The sequence below is a fragment of the Taudactylus pleione genome, unplaced genomic scaffold (assembly GCF_031769625.1).
Source record: "Taudactylus pleione unplaced genomic scaffold, aTauple2 ptg000093l, whole genome shotgun sequence".
In the NCBI taxonomy this organism is placed as follows: Eukaryota; Metazoa; Chordata; class Amphibia; order Anura; family Myobatrachidae; genus Taudactylus; species Taudactylus pleione.
Window position 1 is genome coordinate 2,969,394 of NW_028284495.1, and position 19,078 is coordinate 2,988,471.

Here is a 19,078-nt window from a genome sequence, read left to right on the forward strand (position 1 = left end):
CCTATTCCCGGGTGGAGGCGCATCAGCTGTGGCTGTTCTTCTCAGGACCAGCTCTGCCGGGACATCAAGTGAGTGGCGGGGAGGGAGCAATAGGTTCTGTATAGCTTGGGGGGAGGGGGTTAGGCTCTGTGTAAGTTTTTCTAGGTAGGTAGGCTTCATTAAGGCTTTCTAGGGGAGTAGGCTTCATGTGGCTTAGGGGGTTAGGCTCCGTGTGGGGCTTTCGGGGAAGGTAGGCTCTGTGTGGCTGACAAGGGGCCCCCCACAACTTAGTTGCCCTGGGGCCCCCACAAGCCTTAATCCGGCCCTGTATATATATATATATATATATATATATATGTATGTTGCCCGTGGCCTCGCCCAACATTTTTCTTATTTCAGCTGTTCTAGTTGTATTGCATTGCATCCCTGGAGCGGCCCACGTGACCGGCAGCGCTATACAGACTGGTGGCAGTAGTGCCTTCACCAACCACTCACACCAATGTCACTGTGTTAACTGTGAACAGACCGGTATGTAGCCTAGCCTATTCAAGTGAGTGCAGGTCCAAAGCACCTCTACCCCACCCCTTACCATGGACAATGTCAATAAATTTTGTTTTTGTTATTGCTCAGCTTTAACTTGACGGATTGAGATGAAACAAAGTGCAGGTTATCTCTAGGAGTTTCCTCTACAAAATGATGCAGTTTTCAAGAAAATCAGTTAAGTTGTTTTTGCACCAACTTGGAACCAACACAACGTTCTCATAATTTTATTATAGATATATATGTATATATACATCCAGGCATTGTGCACAGTACCGTTTAGGTAAAGTAGGTAATTAAGAAACTGTTACCTACTTTGCCTTTGTGCAAAGTGGTGAACACTTTTTGCTTCTTCACTTCCTACAATTCAAAATAATACAATTAATATGTTATAGTATTAAACAACCCCCTAAAAAAACTACAGTAAATAACAAGAGTTTTAGATCTGACAGATCAAAGCTTATTATAGATCAGAGGCGTGGTGACACACGGTGCGCACTCTGACTATCCCAAAAAAGGGGTGTGACCTAAAATACATGGGCATGGCCTCATGGGGGCTCCCGATGACTTAACTCTGGGGGTAGCCCAGCACCACCGGAGATGCTGGGCTGCCCCCGGAAACTGGGCAGTCAGCACTGTCGACTCCTCTTCTATGACAGAAGCCAGGTGCTGCAGGAGAATGTAGCATTTTGATGTCACCCCCTCCAAGGGAGACACCCAGGTGTGGCCCCCACCCCCCTCCTGACGCCACCATTACAGATCAAAGTTTATTAGGTTTAAAACAAGTTTAATGGCAATATTGCATTTTCAAACACCCCAACAAACAAAATTACACCATTTTTAGTTTCAAACACCCCAACCAAACAAAATTACTCTATTTTGAATCCGCCCAAAAAACAAAATAACACTAGTGTTAAATATATCAAACACCACTTGTTGTTGCCAGTGGTACTGAGAGGGGGGCAGTGGGTAGTAATTACCTGGGTCACTGGAAGAACCCGGTATTGCAGGGTGGCACAGTCACTCCCGCGTTATGCCGTAGTCGCACCTCTTATAATGTGGTCACGCCACCAAAAACACACTACGCCGGCTTCATTGCCGTGCACAACATATATAGACATTAGGCCAGAGTGTGCAAGGGGTGTGGCTGTGTCTCCTCCCCGACATCTGGGCCCACCAGGGCTCTCAGTAGCTCTATTTGTTGCCACAAAATAACACTGTAAATCATTAAAAAACAAATTCATCTCTTACAAAACAAAACACAAAGGGGGAGATTTATCAAATCTTGGAGAGAGATAAAGTACCAACCAATCAGCATCTAACTATCATCAAAACACAGCCTGTGACATGACAAAAGCTGATTGGTTAGTACTTTATCTCTCTCCAAGGTTGATACATCTCCCCCTAAGTCACTTGTTACAACAAGGGAGACTTCAGTGAGTGCAAAGCCATTACTTTCTATAACAAAAACACTTCATACTCTGGCATCTGCTCTTACACATGCATTTCACGAATCCTTGACCAGGCCCAGTTACTAGCAGTGTCGCTACTGACATGAGAGAAACCTCCTTCTCTAGAGGAAGATCTGTGTGGTTAAGAAGTTTTTAAGGGCAAAGTAGATAATTAATTTCCTAATATACAATTCCCAGGCAAAGTAGGTAATGGAGGTAATAAACATAATTTCCTACTTTGCTAAACATGTTTCAGGCATTGCGCACACTTTTCATATATAGCAGCTCAATCAACCTGAATAAAGTACATTTTAAAGTAAAACTTCTATCCTGATCTTACTAATATCATACCTAGAATGGACAACTATTGCAGCACATTGTACTATAAATTAAGTAGTTACTAATGACGATAAATACAAATCAGAATGCTCTTATATTAAAAACAAACGTGTCCCAGGAAAGTTCATTGTAATACAAAGAGCCTGGTAAAAATAGCCTAGCTTGTGCCTTTACCTATTGACCACCAACATGTGGCTTGACACTGTAACAATACATTTCTAGCTGGCCAATGAAAATAATAGCTAAGACAGAATGTTGTTTGAAGCAAACTCTCACCACAGTAAAGCTGTGTGTAATTATAATTTGGGAATTATAAACTGTTGGAAGTTGCAAAAAGCATTGTAAGTAGGAAAGTGGAACCATTGTTACAGTAATTGGGTTTTCTGGGTACAAAGTAGGGCTTGGGTACGGGATCCTGGAGGATGCGATGCCAACCCTATCCCACCTTTCCCGCAGTCTAACTCTAATCTCCCCCCGCAGCCTAACCCTAACTCCCCCCCCCCCACAGCCTAACCCTAATTCCCCCCCCCAGCCTAACCCTAACACTTCCCCCAGTGCCTAACCCTAAAGTTAACCCTCCGCCTAACTTTAATACTGCAGGTGGTCAGGATTTCAGCACAGGTATTCTGAGCCCCAGCATCCCGACCGCCGGAATGTCAACTACATCCCCAATGTAGCAACCTTTTATATTATTGTTACTATGCAATTTAGATATCAGTTAAACATTAGTATTTTCCACAGCAGATTGCCAAAAAATACTGGTTAAAACAACTTCTGTTTATTTCTATGTTAGTTTACTTATTAACTAAATAACTTTTCATAGTGTATTGTTGGTCGTGAAGCTTGGCTGGCATAGGTAAGTAAGGAGGATAATCTGTTTAGCCTCCATTAATTACAGTAAAGCAGGACAGTGAGAGAGATGGCTGCAATGATGGTCAGCACTGTCATTGAATGGAAAGCAGAATTTTTCTTGAATTATAAGAAAAGCTCTGAAAATAGATGTAATACTAACTACCTGGCTGGCAGCTGAGTATTCCATCAAGGCCATGCTGCTCTCATCCTGTTCCCATCTGTCATATAGCGCACTCTCCTCCCTCATTAGGAAGCTTAATGAGCTCCCTGCTGTCTTACTGCTAACACTGCTAAAGCATTTATAGCCCCCGACTACCAAGAGCCAGCATCTTAGGTCTCCAAAATGAATTTGTTTAATCAGGTAGCACCTCCCATTATATATATATATATATATATATATATATATTTAGGGTGTGCAGTCCAGGAATCTTTCCCATATACTCCATGTAATGTGCTTTATTGCACACCTGAGGGAAAGGAGATGCCCTCAGTCTGGATTAGCACCCCTTCCTTTTCGGTTTAAAAGCTTAGGGTCTGGTAATGTATATGCACACTGGTATTAGGCACAATTCTAGGTCCTACAAGTTATATACTGTAGTGCAACTTTGGTTAATTTTTGGGGCGTGGGTCCCCCTGGATTGCTTTGGTTGATCTTTTTCAGGGCACCGCATTATAACACATTTTTGTTTTATAACACAATTTAAGCCTTCACTGTTTGTTTATTATACATGCACTTCACTTTTTTATTTTCATTCTTTGGATGCAGCTGTGGCTGCTCTTAACTATCTCTTTTACACTGCACTTTTCTTACTATGGCGATGCCTTGGGCAGCTTAGCTGGGCCAATTTGGAGGTGTCCTGCGCTCTGGATTTGAACCCTAGTATGTTAGGGACCTACCCTAAAGAGGTTACCTGGATATGGTGGGTAGGCCCATAACCTTGGCCATGATAATGCTAAAAACCTTTATTCACTGCAAAATTTTATTGCATTTATATATTATCAATTATTTTGAGTTGTGCACCTGAGATTTGTTTGTTTCTGTGCCTGCAATTAGTCTCATCAGGTAGCACCTCCCATTATATATATATGTGTCTGCCTTGTTCTTGATAAAATTCATGTGAGACTGAAATGTTGAACAAGGCAGACACAGTTGTCAAGTTTGATTCTTTCATTTCATCAGACCTGTGAGTGCCGCCTTTCCCTTGCTACATATATAAGTGGGTGTTCAATTGAACTTCCAGGAAGGCACCAAGGCAAGCAATTTATTTTGCATTTATGTGGAGTGCCAGCCATTTGACTATATATATATATATATATATATATATATATATATATTTTTTTTTTTTTAGGGTGTGCAGTCCAGGAATCTTTCTCATATACCCCTAGTCAGTTAGTAAGATCTATTTGTTGATGGAGACACACTAATACATTCCAGGGCTTGTCTATGTATTGTGTTTTGCAAGTGGTTCCATATAAGTGGCCATGAGAAACCTTATATGAAAATGCATGTAGCTATAGGGATCATTGTGCCTTATAACCAACGCAGGGGAATAGCACTGATGATTCCAATTGAATCATACTTGCCTACTCTCCCGATTCAGCCTGGGGGCCTCCCAGAAAATCGAGTGCTGCCTCCCGGTGGCTGCCGCCACCCCCCCATGGTCACAGGAGAAATCCCCGCACCAGAGGAGGAGGGGAGGCCATTGACGCGATTCACGTTGAATCACATCATTTTGACCCCACCCCCTACTACACAATGCTGGTAATCTCTGCATTGTGTAGTGGGGCGGGGCCATAATTATGCGATCGTGTGGCCATGCCCCTTCACCGCCCACAAATGCCAGGTAAGATGCCCGGCAACGCCCCTATGCCAGCCACTCTCCCCTGCTATGCCGATCCGGCTGCTCCCTCCCAGAAGGGGGAGACAGAATGTCGACAAGCATGATTTGAAAGTATATAACAGCTACATAATGAGGGTAAGGTGCAATCAGGGAGATTTCTACACTCTTCAGGGAGTCAGGGAGATTGCTACTATTCTAGGGAGTCTCCCTGGCAATGAGGGAGCATTGGCAAGTAAGGGGTGAATAATTCTGTATAATAAGTAAGGTAAGCACATGATGTTCCCCCCAAGAAACTCTGGGGATATCCTAAACATGTTGCTATAGGGTCCACAAGTTTCCTAGCTCTGACATTGCAGAAAGTGATATGTTTCTACTATTGCTGTCCAGCTATTATAGAAAAGAAGTAAGTGATTGGATATTTCAAAGGCCCATATAGAAGAACAACAACAACTCAGGGCCTCCTTGTTGCTGTAGATTGAATTCAATATTTAATCTTGATCTTTGTTCTGCCCATTATCTGCCCATTTGGCATATTTACATGTCAGCCTAAAAAGGGTCAAAGCTTTTCTAACTGATTATTTAATCTAAATCAGAGCATAGAGCTCAATGAGCAGGATAAATGTATACTGGCCTGACCTGGCAGCTTGGCATGCCCATGTCTTATCAGGGGGAGCTCCATGCAGATTTCTCCATCATCTTTGTCTTGTGAAAGCCAACGGTTTAGCTTCATGCAAAATTGCTCATTTGAAAAAATGTTAAACAGTTGCACCTATAGAAACAGAAAGTTAGCAGGAGTACAATATTCTCCACAGCTTAATATTTATATTCCACAGCATGAAATAATGACAGATGTAATGTCTATATAATACCATGACTATAGGGTTATGATAACTACGTCAATATAAAAAATTATTTAGTCAAAAAGCATTGTATGACCAGATTCACTTGTGATTAGTGATCAATGTTTAACAGTTGCAGTTTGGAAGGTGCAAAGTGTTCCCTAACCCAAAACAAACCCCGAATTTGGTTATTAACATAAATAAGAACAAAAACTCCATATGTATGGTTGACCCTAACTCCAAACCATAAGTCAAACCCCATCCCTAACCCTATGATGGTGTCTAAAGTGGAATTTTATATAAAAATTTAAATTAGCATCCATTGGATGCTGGATTAGATCTGTTGCTTCTTTAAGAACTAAAGACAGCATTAAAATTAGGATCATAGTAGCTATCAAGTAGCTATCAATATAAAGTGGAAACTATCCTGGTCTTGATGAAGTGGGAGTATGGATCGAGTAAAAATTAGAGATGTATGGATCCGGTTCTCAAAGAACCAACAACAACCGAATTTAGGGGTTCTGAGTCGAATTGAGTCTGCATTCGGAATCACTAGGGTAACGTGTCGACCTGGTTCGGATCTTCCTGCAGTTCAGAAATAGGATTTAAAAACTCGGGTTTTGGATTTCATGCTAACAGGTCAAAATGACGTAATTTTAGCTATTTAAAAAAAGAATGTAAAAAAGAAAATATCCAAAGCCAAAATACATGAGGGTGGTTTTGCAAAACCAAAACACAAAGATGAATCTGGATCCAAAACCAAAGCACGGGGGTCGGCACACATCTCTAGTAAATCTGGAGCACCCTGTTTGAGTCTCTGCATGGGAAAAATGGGATACGTTCAGTAGCCTGACACGGGTGATGCCGGCGCAGGAATACTGACACTTGTCAGAATCCCGGCGCCGGCATCCCGAAGGTAAGTAGCGGGCTTGGGGGGAGGGTTATGGTTAGGCACTAGGGGGAGGGTTAGGGTTAGACACTAGCGGGGGAGGGTTAGGTTTATGGTGTGGGAGGAGAGGTTAGGTTTAGGCACTAAGGGGGGAGGTTAGGTTCAGGCACTGGGGAGGGAGGGTCAGGATACCTACCGACAAATGTCGGCATCCTAACCCTGTTGAGAAAAACTGCTATTGGTTAGGATAGGACTCTGTGGTATGCTGGTGGTTCAAATTTGTGTGATAGTTCAGTTTCCAGTGAATATGAATTGAGGAATACCACATTTTTACCCTTATATATGGCTTTTTACCACTTTACAATAAACAAAGATGACCACCTACTGTATGCCTTAGGTCACAATATCAGCCACAATGACAAGGTCTCAAAACAAACTTTTTGATACACTAAATCAACTTTTTGATACAGCAAATCATATTTGTGTTAAATTGATTGTTACCACTAATAATGATTTGTAAATAGTTTTCTTTTCCAGTCGTGTCCAGCCCTGTGCGCAGCGGGTAGTAATAGATTGTCCTTCAATATAAAGTGTGTGGATAAGTTTGTTTCCTACAAAAAGCTTATACAAACAAGCGGACTGTATTCAGAATGATATCAAAGTAAAGACAATGTACCTCTTCACAGTGCCAGCCAGGGGATTCTCCAGAGTTAGTGTGTCCAATACGGATTTTATAAACCTCACCAACATCTCCAATGTTAACCTGAGGGAAAAGAATAATACTTTCTATAGGTACTACACAGATTTCATAGATTAACATACCCATCTTAAATTATTTGTTATATTAATGTTAGATTTTTTATCAGAAGCTGAGTAATAGAAAATTGTAATCATAACTGTGCATTCCTATTGGTTTCATGAGAGCATAAACATGTTTGATCTCAATTTGGGACCTCTATCCTCCAACTGCCAGCAAGGCAGCGATAAAGCCTACATTTCTCTCTACTTTTGGTGGGTACATTGAGGAGTAAAAATCAGCAGTGGTTTACAAAGTCCAACAAGGATGGGAACCGGAATACCCAGCCAGTCCTGTGAATCCACATTCTGTGTAGCATTCCTGTAATTATCATTCCTGTATCAATCATTCCCATCCTCTATATCATTCCCATCATCAAAATCATTTATATTATCTAAATCATTCACATCATTTAAATCACTTATATTATCTAAATTATTCACATCATCTATACAACCTGAAGTTTGTGTAGAAATGTGGGAGAGGGGGAAAAGGGGGATGAGAAAACATTTGCTTATTACTTACTGTAGGCTTAGTGCTGTGATCACTGAGAGTAATCTAATTAAAGCAATAATGATTCAAGGGCTACTATGGAAAGCTATACAAGGTACATGGTATCTTGTTTGATGGCCAACACTGTTGACTTGTGAAATGGAATGATAGTAATATCAAGAGACTCATGATTAGTTGGTAGGGGTATATAAATCTACAAAGAATACTAAAAAGGTGAAAAAATCCAAAATTGATTAAAAGAATACTTTTACCTACCTAAACAGGGAATTGAATTGTACTACACATACGCGTAATTTATAATGGGTGCAGGGTGTGCCGTGCACATCAGCCCTTAGGTCCCGGGGGGGCCCAAACCGCACATCCTGCACCTAGAGGACTCTGGCATTTTGCTCTCTTGTGCCATCTTCCCGAATATCACACAAAGGAGGAGGGACCTGCTTGCCGGCACAAGGTTAAATGCAAGGCTGGGGGGTTGCTTTGCTTGGACTAGGGGAGGCCCGCGCACATGGGGAGATCAACCTGCGTGTAAACCTGAGAGATAGTCATATGCAACCATCGAGCCAGAGTTTGTTTACTAGCTGGCCTGCCTCATTTGTAAAAACCATACAACACAAAAAGAGCGTCTGATTTTCTAAAAGAGTTTGTACGATCCACATAGATACGTAAAGCACGAACCACATACAGGGAGGCTTCACCTACAGAAAAGTCTGAAGAATGAAAAGCTGGAACCACAATCTCTTCATTGCCATGAAACCGGGACACTCCCTTTGGAAGATAACCTGTCTGTGTATGGAGGCCATCTCTATCCTGGTGAAAACAACAAAAACAACAAAAAAGGGAGCAACAAGAGAGTGCTGCCAAATCAGAGACTCTGCTTGCAAAAGAGATATAGAGGAGAAAAAGTGTCTTTGCTGTCAACCACTTCAAGTCCACAGGTTCAAATGGGGGAACTTGTAACCCCTTGGGAACTAAAGACAAATCTCGTGGTGCCACCGGTGGGACAAAGGGTGGTTGTACTCAGAAATGTTTTTCTAATATCCGGCAGAGAAGCAATATTTTGCTGGAACTAAACTGACAGCGCAGACACCTATACTCTCAGAGTGGCCAGGTGAAGACCGAGGTCTAAACCATCTAGGAGAAAAGCAAGTACCCGGGAAATACTAATAACCTTAGGGTCATACTTTCTGTGGGAACACCATTGACCAAAAGAATGCCAAACTCTGTAATAGATGCGGGCAGAGGAAAGCTTTCATGCCCTAAGCATCGTTTGAATTACAGAGCTAGAGAAACATTTGGCTCTTAAGATGGAAGACTCAAGAGCCACGCCATCAAAGACAGACAAGGTAGGTCCGGATGCAGGAAGGGACCCTGTGCTAACAGATCCGGCCATCGAGGAAGAGGAAACGCAGTGTCTATGGATAGATTCCATATGTCGGTGAAACAATGGTGCCTTGGCCAAGCAGGAGCTACCAGTATTACTGTGCCACCTTCCTACTTGAATTTTCTGAGAACCCTTGGGAGGAGGGAAATTGGAGGAAAGAGATACGCCAGCTTGAAGTCCCACCTCACTGCCAGCGCATCCATGAAGGCGGCTGAGGGGTCTCTGGGGCTGATTCAGAACCGCTCGCGAGTGCAGGACGCTCGCAAGTGGGTCGATGGTGCCGAATTGCGCATGTGCACGATGGAGGGAGCTCCGTCGTGCGCATGCGCGAGACCCGAATAACGACGGCCAAGCCGTCGTTATGGGTCTCGCACCAAAGGGGGCGTGCTGTCTATGGTGAGTGACAGCACGCCCCCTTTGGTGGGCGTGCCAGGGGCGTGGCTGCCAGACGGAGGCATTCCCATGGGAACGCCTACCGTCTAAGTCCTGCCCCACTGACATCAGTAGTGATGTCACTGGGAGTGATTTTGGCTATGATAGAGCCAAAATCACTCCAGGGCTTGCGGTCACCAAGACCCTACCACAGGGTCTCGTCGCAAGCCCGATGGTCGCGATGGTCTTGACCATCGCGACCATTATCATGGACGCTCGCTATAGCTGTGGGTGGTAACCCACAGCTATGCGAGCATCCATGAGGCCGCTTGAGGGAGGAGGGCCCTTATTCAGAGCGAGCGCTCTGGTCAGAGCGTCCGGTTCTGAATCAGGCCCTCTGGTCCTGGACCTGTACCTTGGAACCTTGTGGTTGTGACGTGAGGCCATGAGGTCCACATCTGGTAGGCCCAATTTGTTTTTCAGAAGTTGAAAAAACCCCAGATGAAGAGCCCACTCTCTGGCGTCTATGTCTTGATGACTTAGGAAGTCCGCTTCCCAGTTAAGGACATCCAGGATGAATATTGCAGAGATAGCCAGAAGATGAAGTTCTGCCCATATCAGAATGTTTGTCACTTCCCTCATGGCTACATGACTTCGCATGCCTCCCCGATGATTGAGATAGGCTTCTGTGGTTGCATTGTCGGACTGAATCTGGACTGGCCTGCCTTGAAGTAGGTCCTGTGACAGGTTGAGCACTTTGTATACTGCATGAAGCCCCAGGATGTTTATTGGCAGGTGACTTTCCTGATATGTCTTTCTTCCCAAAAAGTTATGATGACCTGTCACTGACCCCCATCTGCAAAGACTGGCATCTATGGTGAGGAGCACCCAATTTGGAATCCAGAATGGGCGACCCTCCGGAGTGAGAAGGATCCTCTGGGACTGTATTAGATGATACTGCCTGTTCCACCAGGAGAGAATCATTTGTTGCAGGGGCCTGGAGTGGAACAGAGCATATTCCACCATGTTGAAGGTGGACACTATTGACCCCAGGCTCTGCATCACTGATAGAATGGATACCCTTCTCTTGCATAGCAATTTGTGTACTCACAATAATAAACACCCTTTGTGCCTGAGAATCGAGAAGTGCCCCAAGATGAACCATCCGCTGTATTGGAGAGAGGATTCTTCCAATTGCAGGCAATGGTCAGTTGGAGATGGTGTTGTAGAACAGCTGGAGACTATGCCAAAATCAGAAGGTATCCAGGTATGGGATTATTCTGATGCCTGAGGTAGGCCGTCATAATTGCCATTATTTGGTGAAGACCCGAGGGGCCATTGATAGACCAAATGGCAGTGCCTGAAATTGATAATATTGTTGTAGGACAGCAAACCTTAGAAATGGGAATGGCGTAAAAGGCACATGCAGATATGCATCCTGAATGTCCAAGGAGGCCATAAAATCCCCAGGTTCCGTAATTGAACAAAGAGCCTCCATACGGGTACACGGATAAACTTGTTGAGGGTTTTCAGATTTAGAATAGGGCAATGAGACCCATTTGGTCTCTGAACCAAATTTAGATTGGAGTAATAAGCCCTTCCTTGTTGAACCACAGGAACCAGGATTATCACCTTTGCCCGCAGCAGGGAGTAAATGGCCTCCTGGAGGTCCAAGGTCTTGATAGAATCTGATGGAGGAGTTGTACAAAAAAACTTCTGGGGAGGATGCCTCTGGAAAGTGAGGGCATACCCCTGAGAAACCACTTCTCGGACCCAGGCATCTGTTGTTGTTTGATGGCAGTAATCCGCAAATTGAAGATGTCGTCCTCCCATCCTGGGCTTAGAGCCTGGACGGGGACCTCCTTACCTGCATCCCTGTGCTTGAGCAGTCCCCCTGTTATAATGGTGCATCTGAATCCGGCCGCACCTAACTAAAAACTGAATTCCTGTGGTCAGGAGCGGGGTATATGTGGAGGAGGACCTAAGGCATCCTGGGAGTTGAAAGCTTAACTGGTACATGGATCACTACTGTACAACCACATTTTCCCCGGATGTGGATTGAAAGATCTACAGTAAAAAGGTAGACAATGTCTAGATAGACACCAGATGTTAGAAAGTCAATAGGTTGACAGGGACAAAAGGTCAACACACTAAAGGTCAACATGTACAAATGGTCAACAGGGTCAAAATGTCGACATGCATATGGTCGACACAAAAATGGTCAACACATGTTTATTTTTCTAACCATAATCTTCATCCTAACCCTCCCCTTGGTGCCTAACCCTAACCCTCCCTCCTGGTGCCTAACCCTAACCGTTTGGGTAGGTGCCTGACCCTAAACCATCCCTTCTACTGTAGTGCCTAACCCTAACCCTTTGGTAAGTGCCTAACCCTCTCTCCTGGTGCCTAACCCTAACTTTTGTGGTAAGTGTCTAACACTAACCCTAAAAAAACAAAACAATTTTCATGTTGACATTTCGACCCTGTTGGCCATTTGTACCTGTCAGCCCTCTTACATGTCGACCTTTTGTCCCTGTCGACCTATTGCTTGTCCAACATCTGGTGTCTATCTAGACATTGTCTACCTTTTTAATGTAGATCTTTAGACCAGATCCCATTTTGTCCATGGTATCCCTGTGGATCCCTATTGTTGATATTAAAATGAACCTCTATATACCCTGCCTGTACCTTCTAAAACCCTTCCTATAAACCTCTAAGGATGATGCTAATTTGCGTACGCAGTCATACCATAAATAAAGACTTAGACGTGGAATCTGTGGTTCCAAAGCACAAGTGATATTCAGGTAAAAGTTCAGACAGTTACACGCAATTGATCAAGACACAATTTAGGCGCAAAAGGAAATTATACAGACCCCAAGTACAGTATACATACGCAGGCGCTTCCAGACCCGTAGATAGGCATCAGCAAGAGACCCCTAGTCATACAGCGTTCAGCATGAAGACTGAGAACCAGCGTTCATGCACTCATATTTATACCCCCCCAGAATAAACAGGACAATAGGGAAGTCTGTTGCTGATATCATTGGTTCCCAGGGGAGAAGCATCTGTTACAGCACATTTAACAGGCTGGTTCAAACAGACTCTCCCTGCCTCTAACAGCTTGGGATCTTCCTCTTCACGCCCCCTGCAACATCCTAACAGCTGTTCCTAAAATATACATTTTGTTGCTTGTAGGCTCTGCGATCCATAACTCGAGAATGCATGATGCGATCTCCTCACCGATAACACCGGAATACTGTAAAAAGAATACGCATCAGTACAACTCCAAACACGACTTGTTTAGCATGTATAATACCTTAGTTATCAAATATCTTTATTTCTCAGCATTTAACTAACTGAACCAACTTAAATCATACACTTTAGAGCTTATTGAACCTTATGTGTGAATATGTAATGTGTGGGTATTCGGGGTTTGATATAAGGACACTAGTTATTAATGGGTGAGATTTAAGTGCATAATTTCTCATACACAAAGTGAACATCCAGCAGTGTGGATTGCTGAGCATTGTAGTTCCACATGCCCTCTGTCAGCAGGCCCCCACCTGTCCTGTGTTCAAAGGAAAAATACCTCTTTTGTTCTCCCAGACTCTTGTGTCAACTGTGAATCAAGCTGTGAAGTTGGGGCCATCCTGTCTGTGTGTGGGGCTAAGACCTGTATAGGATTCAGACAAATCCAATTGTGTAGATCAATGCCTGGATTATATTACAATTGCCACAACTATACTTTATCTGCATCCAGGGATTCCCAATTTGTATGTAAAAATACCCATTGTCTATTCTATTTACTTTTACTCAGAAAGCTTGTTCTTCCAGTTGCCCTTGGTAGATTAACAAAAACATTGCCATCTGTTCTTAGCTCCTGAAATGTAACTTGAAATGACGCTGGTCACAAAATGACGTCTTGCAGATTCTTGTTTCTAAAATGGAGTCTAGCTGCTATTTGCAAGATGGCATTGTGCACGCTTCAATTTTAAACTGATCTTGTCTCAGCCAATTATTCAGCTTTGACAGTCCACCCTTTGATAGCAAACAACATGCTATCACAATCTGCTATTAGAATTTAATTTAGGCTTACATTTACATATTATTTAGTGTTATCATGGGATGGCACAAGGTGGTTCTTAATCCATCAATAATGCGTCTCTGAGTGGGGACATAAAACTACTATTATACGCACACCGCAGATCTTGGAAGATCATGTGAAAGGTGTGGGGATGCACCAGTCTTATGAAAGCAGTCTTGTAGGGGAATTTAGACTTTACATTATTTGGGGTGTTTTTTAAAAAAAAATAACATTTCAATAATATGTTTTTTTATGCATGGCTAAATATAATACATTAAATGATGGTATTTCCTAGCTCAGGGTTGTAATGCAGTTCTGTATTTACCTCGGTATTCATACTGGCCACTATCATAATTTCATTCTTTCGTTTTACTCTGTTTTTACATTTTCCACACTTCAACACAATAGGAACACACCGGACACATCATATTTCTTTTGCCTCTGTGATCATATTGTGTGTGAAGATAGGGTGACGGTGTGTTTTTATGTATACCCAGCATTTCAACATGTGTGAGGGTCATAACTTCTGGAAGTATTTTTCCCAAATAACATAACAATTACAATACTAAAATTGGTCAGACACTCCCCTGATTGGCATTGCACTCCTCCTGACTCCACTCCATCAGCACTTCCATCAGCTCCCATTTCCTCAATCGGTCCCCAAACAGATCATCACGACAAAACTCTGGAAAGAAAAAGAACTAGGATGACCACAGCAGACCACTCCATTGCTGGAAGCACTGATCTACACATTTCTTTAGCTCAGATATCTCACAGTCACCTTTTTAATCCTTCCGGCACAAGCTCGCAATGGACAGGTCCATGTCTCTGCCTTGTATCTCCACCAGTTGGTTAACCTCCCTATAGTGAGTGGAATGGACCCACGTATCTTCCCCGGCCACCTTTTGTGGATGTAGTATCATCAGATACGGACCTTTCCACCGATCAGTCAAACAACCTGAGCTAAAAAAAATTTGGATCATAACAAATTCTACAGATTTGACATCATGACAGTTTGCATTAGACATGTTAGTTAATAACACTTTCAATTTCGGTTATTCTCATTCATCTTTGTGAGACCCTGCACAGTAACCTCATTATCATATTTTCACATGAGGCTGCCTGTTTGAACAGTATCTCCAAGGGGGGCAAATAAAGGTAAAGACAGTCTGGGATAATCTTAGTGTTGTTACCCATCACCTTTCACATGTTCTTGGAAACGTCACCTGTAAAATAAGTCCCCCCATCATTTTTTTAATAGTTCTAGGGATATAGTATCTGCATACAGGTTCCTGCAATTAAATCTTGTTATTAATAGCTACTGCTCTAAATAATGCCTGGGCCACGGGGTTGAATAGTATTCCGAGTAGTCGACCTCAGCCTGGCATGGCTGCCGTTTATCCTAAGCAACCTTGTGTCCTATGAGTGGGAGATAAAGCACAACAGTTTAATATCATTTAAACATGACCTAAAATACAACAATAAATCGTCCACATTTTACATTAGAACAGATACATTGGCAGGTTGAAAAGATTGTAAACAGTCATATAAGGCCTGGGAGAAGATACTGGGGTTACCTATGAACCCTTGGGAAATTCGTGTTCCTGTGTGGTGTTCTTCACTTTGCAGTACTTACTTATGTGTCCCACTTGGTGACAGTTAAAACATAATTTTGAACGGGGTGGATGAAAAGATTGTTGTGGGATTTGAGCAAGAGGGAAAGGTGGTGGGTATGGGTAAGGATAGGGAGGGTAAGGATATTGTGGGGGATATGAGTATGGGACCTGTGGTTGTGTATGATATGTGGGGTAAGGATGTGTTTGCTGTGGTGTGGGATTGGTGAGGACGTGTAATTGTTCAGGTGTGTGTGTGGGTGCAGGTGTGTCGGTTGGCTGGGATGTTATTGTCATTCCTTCCAGAGCTTGGATACTGACAGCCATTAGTTTTTCGCCCTGGGTCTCTCTCTTCTTTGTGATATTTTTATCATGTTCTATGGCAGACTCTATGAGGTTATCTATTGTAAGTCTCCTCCAACCAGGCTGTGAGGTCTGAGCCCAAGTCTTTAAGTCGTCTGTCAGACCTTCCATGAGTACCGTGACTATCATTCCCCTGTGGTGAGTGCTATCTTTAATATCTTCTATCCCAGTGTACTGGGTGATAGCCTGCAGAGCCCGATCGCAATAATCTTCTGCAGTCTCACTCTCTTTCTGTTTAATGGTGAAACTTTTGTTCCAGTTAACTACTACTGGAAAATATATACCCAATTGAGTTACAATGAGGGAACGTCACCATCCAATACATAAATTTTGTCACGTCGGTATTGCATGGTAGACAGGCCCTTAACACCACACGCCAATCTTTATTAGTTGGCTCATGAGAACTACCTAAATTTCTCAAAAATCTTTGACATTTGGTTAGTTCCTTTTTGGGATCGGGGAAATCATTTATGATGGAAGTTAGTTCTTCTCTTGTCCAAGGACAATGCATTACTACTTACCTCGTGGGCACTACACCGTTCGCATCTTCATTTCCGTTCGGAACAGTTATCGTCCGAATGGGATGCAGACCTGTAGCGCTGCTACCTTTGACCTGGTTACCTGGCTGGGGGTTTAATCTGCTGCTGCTACGTATGGTATTAACAACTTCCTCTACTGGTGCAGAGTGTGTTAACACTTCCCTTGCTGTTACCGATGGAGATGGCGGCACCACCCATGATTGTGGTGATGCAGCATCTATCATCTGCACAGCATGGGAAATGGCAGACATTACAATAGGCTCATCATCCGCATCATGAACATTTTCTTTATAGTTGCTTAAGAGAGGGTACAAGTTGCTTGTTACATTTTTATGGGTATTTTTGGTAACTGTACTTGCACCTCCATCCACATAAGGTGGGGGAGGTGAGCGTGAACTGCTGGCAATACTCTCCACAACGCTACCTTGCCGTACATGCACGCCATTTTGCGGCTCGCCAGTATTGCAATTTAGCGTTGCGGATGTATTTTCTGGCAATGTGCTCACGACGCTAGTTTGCGTCGTTTGCACATTTTTAAGCCACACATCCCCTTCATGCTGCCACAGTTTTAAACATTCAAAATATTTAACCTTTTTCTCTCGGGAGTGCATCAAACTGATGTGATCCCGGACATTCTCTAATACATCCTTATCAAAACTACCAATTCTGGGAAACGGTCAAACACTCTTCCTCGTCATATTAAACCATAAATCACAATACCTTATTGCATAAGTACCGTACTTGGTATGCATGATACGACGGGCCGATCCGATCAGCGCCTCCATTAGCAGCACATCATAGCCTAACATCTCTCCTGTTTGCGTGGCTCCCATTCTGAGACAACTCCTACGCTTTTCAATAAAGATTTAGACCGGTGAAAGACAATCAAGACACTTTCACTTACCTGTGGACGATTTAAGTCGGCAGCGCCCACACACCTGCATAAGATTTAGTAAGGCAACTTCCACACCTGGATAAGATTTGAAAAAGGCAACTTCCACACCCGGATAAGATTTAGTAAGGTGACTTCCACACCTATGAGAGTTTATATGTCGGCTACTCTCACGCACCTCTCTACAACAAAGACAACATGTACACCTGCTACTGTGTATAGAACTGTAAAGCTGCTTACCGAGCGGCTAGACTAACCCTTGCACCTAGCCTTTAAGGATCATACGATACCCTTAAGTTTGTTCAACAAATATTCACTGTTACACACTTTTTTCCTGCGCAGAAAAATACACGTTAACCCAGATATTGGTAACAGAAAAAAAATATAAACCTCAATGGCTTTGTTCAAACACCAGGCAGCACAACCGGAAGTACGTATACGCTATTGTGTGACCAGCCGCATACACAATAATGTGACTACCGCACAACCGTATAATGACTTTTTTAACTGCGTACGCAAAAATGTGTCTCAGCCGCGTACTCAATACTGCGGCACCCCTCTAAGCGTTAGGTTCTATCAACAAAGGAAAACAAACTTTTTCCTTTCTTGTCCCTAGATTCTAGTCAGCTTCCTTGGCTCACACGAAACGGATAGCGATCTTTCAGCACAAAGCGGTTGCAGGAAAACCCTGCATGTGGCCACTCCACCCTTTGCTGAGACATCGATAGCCGTATTTGCCGTGTGAGTAGGTAAGTGACTTCACTCGATGAGCCCCTATCTGTTGATATTAAAATTAACCTCTATATACCCCTGCCTGTACCTTCTAAAACCCTTCTTATAAACCTCTAAGGATGACGCTAATTTGCGTACGCAGTCATACCATAAATAATGACTTAGACGTGGAATCTGTGGTTCCAAAGCACAAGTGATATTCAGGTAAAAGTTCAGACAGTTACACGCAATTGATCAAGACACAATTTAGGCGCAAAAGGAAATTATACAGACCCCAAGTACAGTATACATACGCAGGCGCTTCCGGACCCGTAGATAGGCATCAGCAAGAGACCCCTAGTCATACAGCATTCAGCATGAAGACTGAGGACCAGCGTTCATGCACTCATATTTATACCCCCCCAGAATAAACAGGACAATAGGGAAGTCTGTTGCTGATATCATTGGTTCCCAGGGGAGAAGCATCTGTTACAGCACATTTAAAAGACTGGTTCAAACAGACTCTCCCTTCCTCTAACAGCTGGGGATCTTCCTCTTCACGCCCCCTGCAACATCCTAACAGCTGTTCCTAAAATATAAATTTTGTTGCTTGTAGGCTTTGCGATCCATAACTCGAGAATGCATGATGCGATCTCCTCATCGATAACACCGGAATACAACTCCAAACACGACTTGTTTAGCATGTATAATACCTTAGTTATCAAATATCTTTATTTCTCAGCATTTAACTAACTGAACCAACTTAAATCATACACTTTAGAGCTTATTGAACCTTATGTGTGAATATGTAATATTGTGGGAATTCGGGGTTTGATATAAGGACACTAGTTATTAATGGGTGAGTTTTAAGTGTATAATTTCTCATACACAAAGTGAACATCCAGCAGTGTGGATTGCTGAGCATTGTAGTTCCACATGCCCTCTGTCAGCAAGCCCCCACCTGTCCTGTGTTCAAAGGAAAAAACCTCTTTTGTTCTCCCAGACTCTTGTGTGAACCGTGAATCAAGCTGTGAAGTTGGGGCCATCCTGTCTGTGTGTGGGGCTAAGATCTGTTTAGGATTCA

At 43.1% G+C, this 19,078-nt stretch overlaps 1 protein-coding gene across 1 annotated transcript in view; it reads right to left on the reverse strand.

Moving 5' to 3' along the window:
• Positions 1–19,078, reverse strand: part of RP1 (RP1 axonemal microtubule associated) — a 668,735-nt gene that overhangs the window by 543,143 nt on the left and 106,514 nt on the right. The window contains exons 5-6 of the mRNA XM_088469748.1: positions 7,407–7,493; positions 5,639–5,771 (exon numbers count right to left, since the gene is read on the reverse strand). Coding sequence (XP_088325874.1) covers positions 5,639–5,771; positions 7,407–7,493 — 220 coding nt within the window. The remainder of the gene's footprint in view (positions 1–5,638; positions 5,772–7,406; positions 7,494–19,078) is intronic.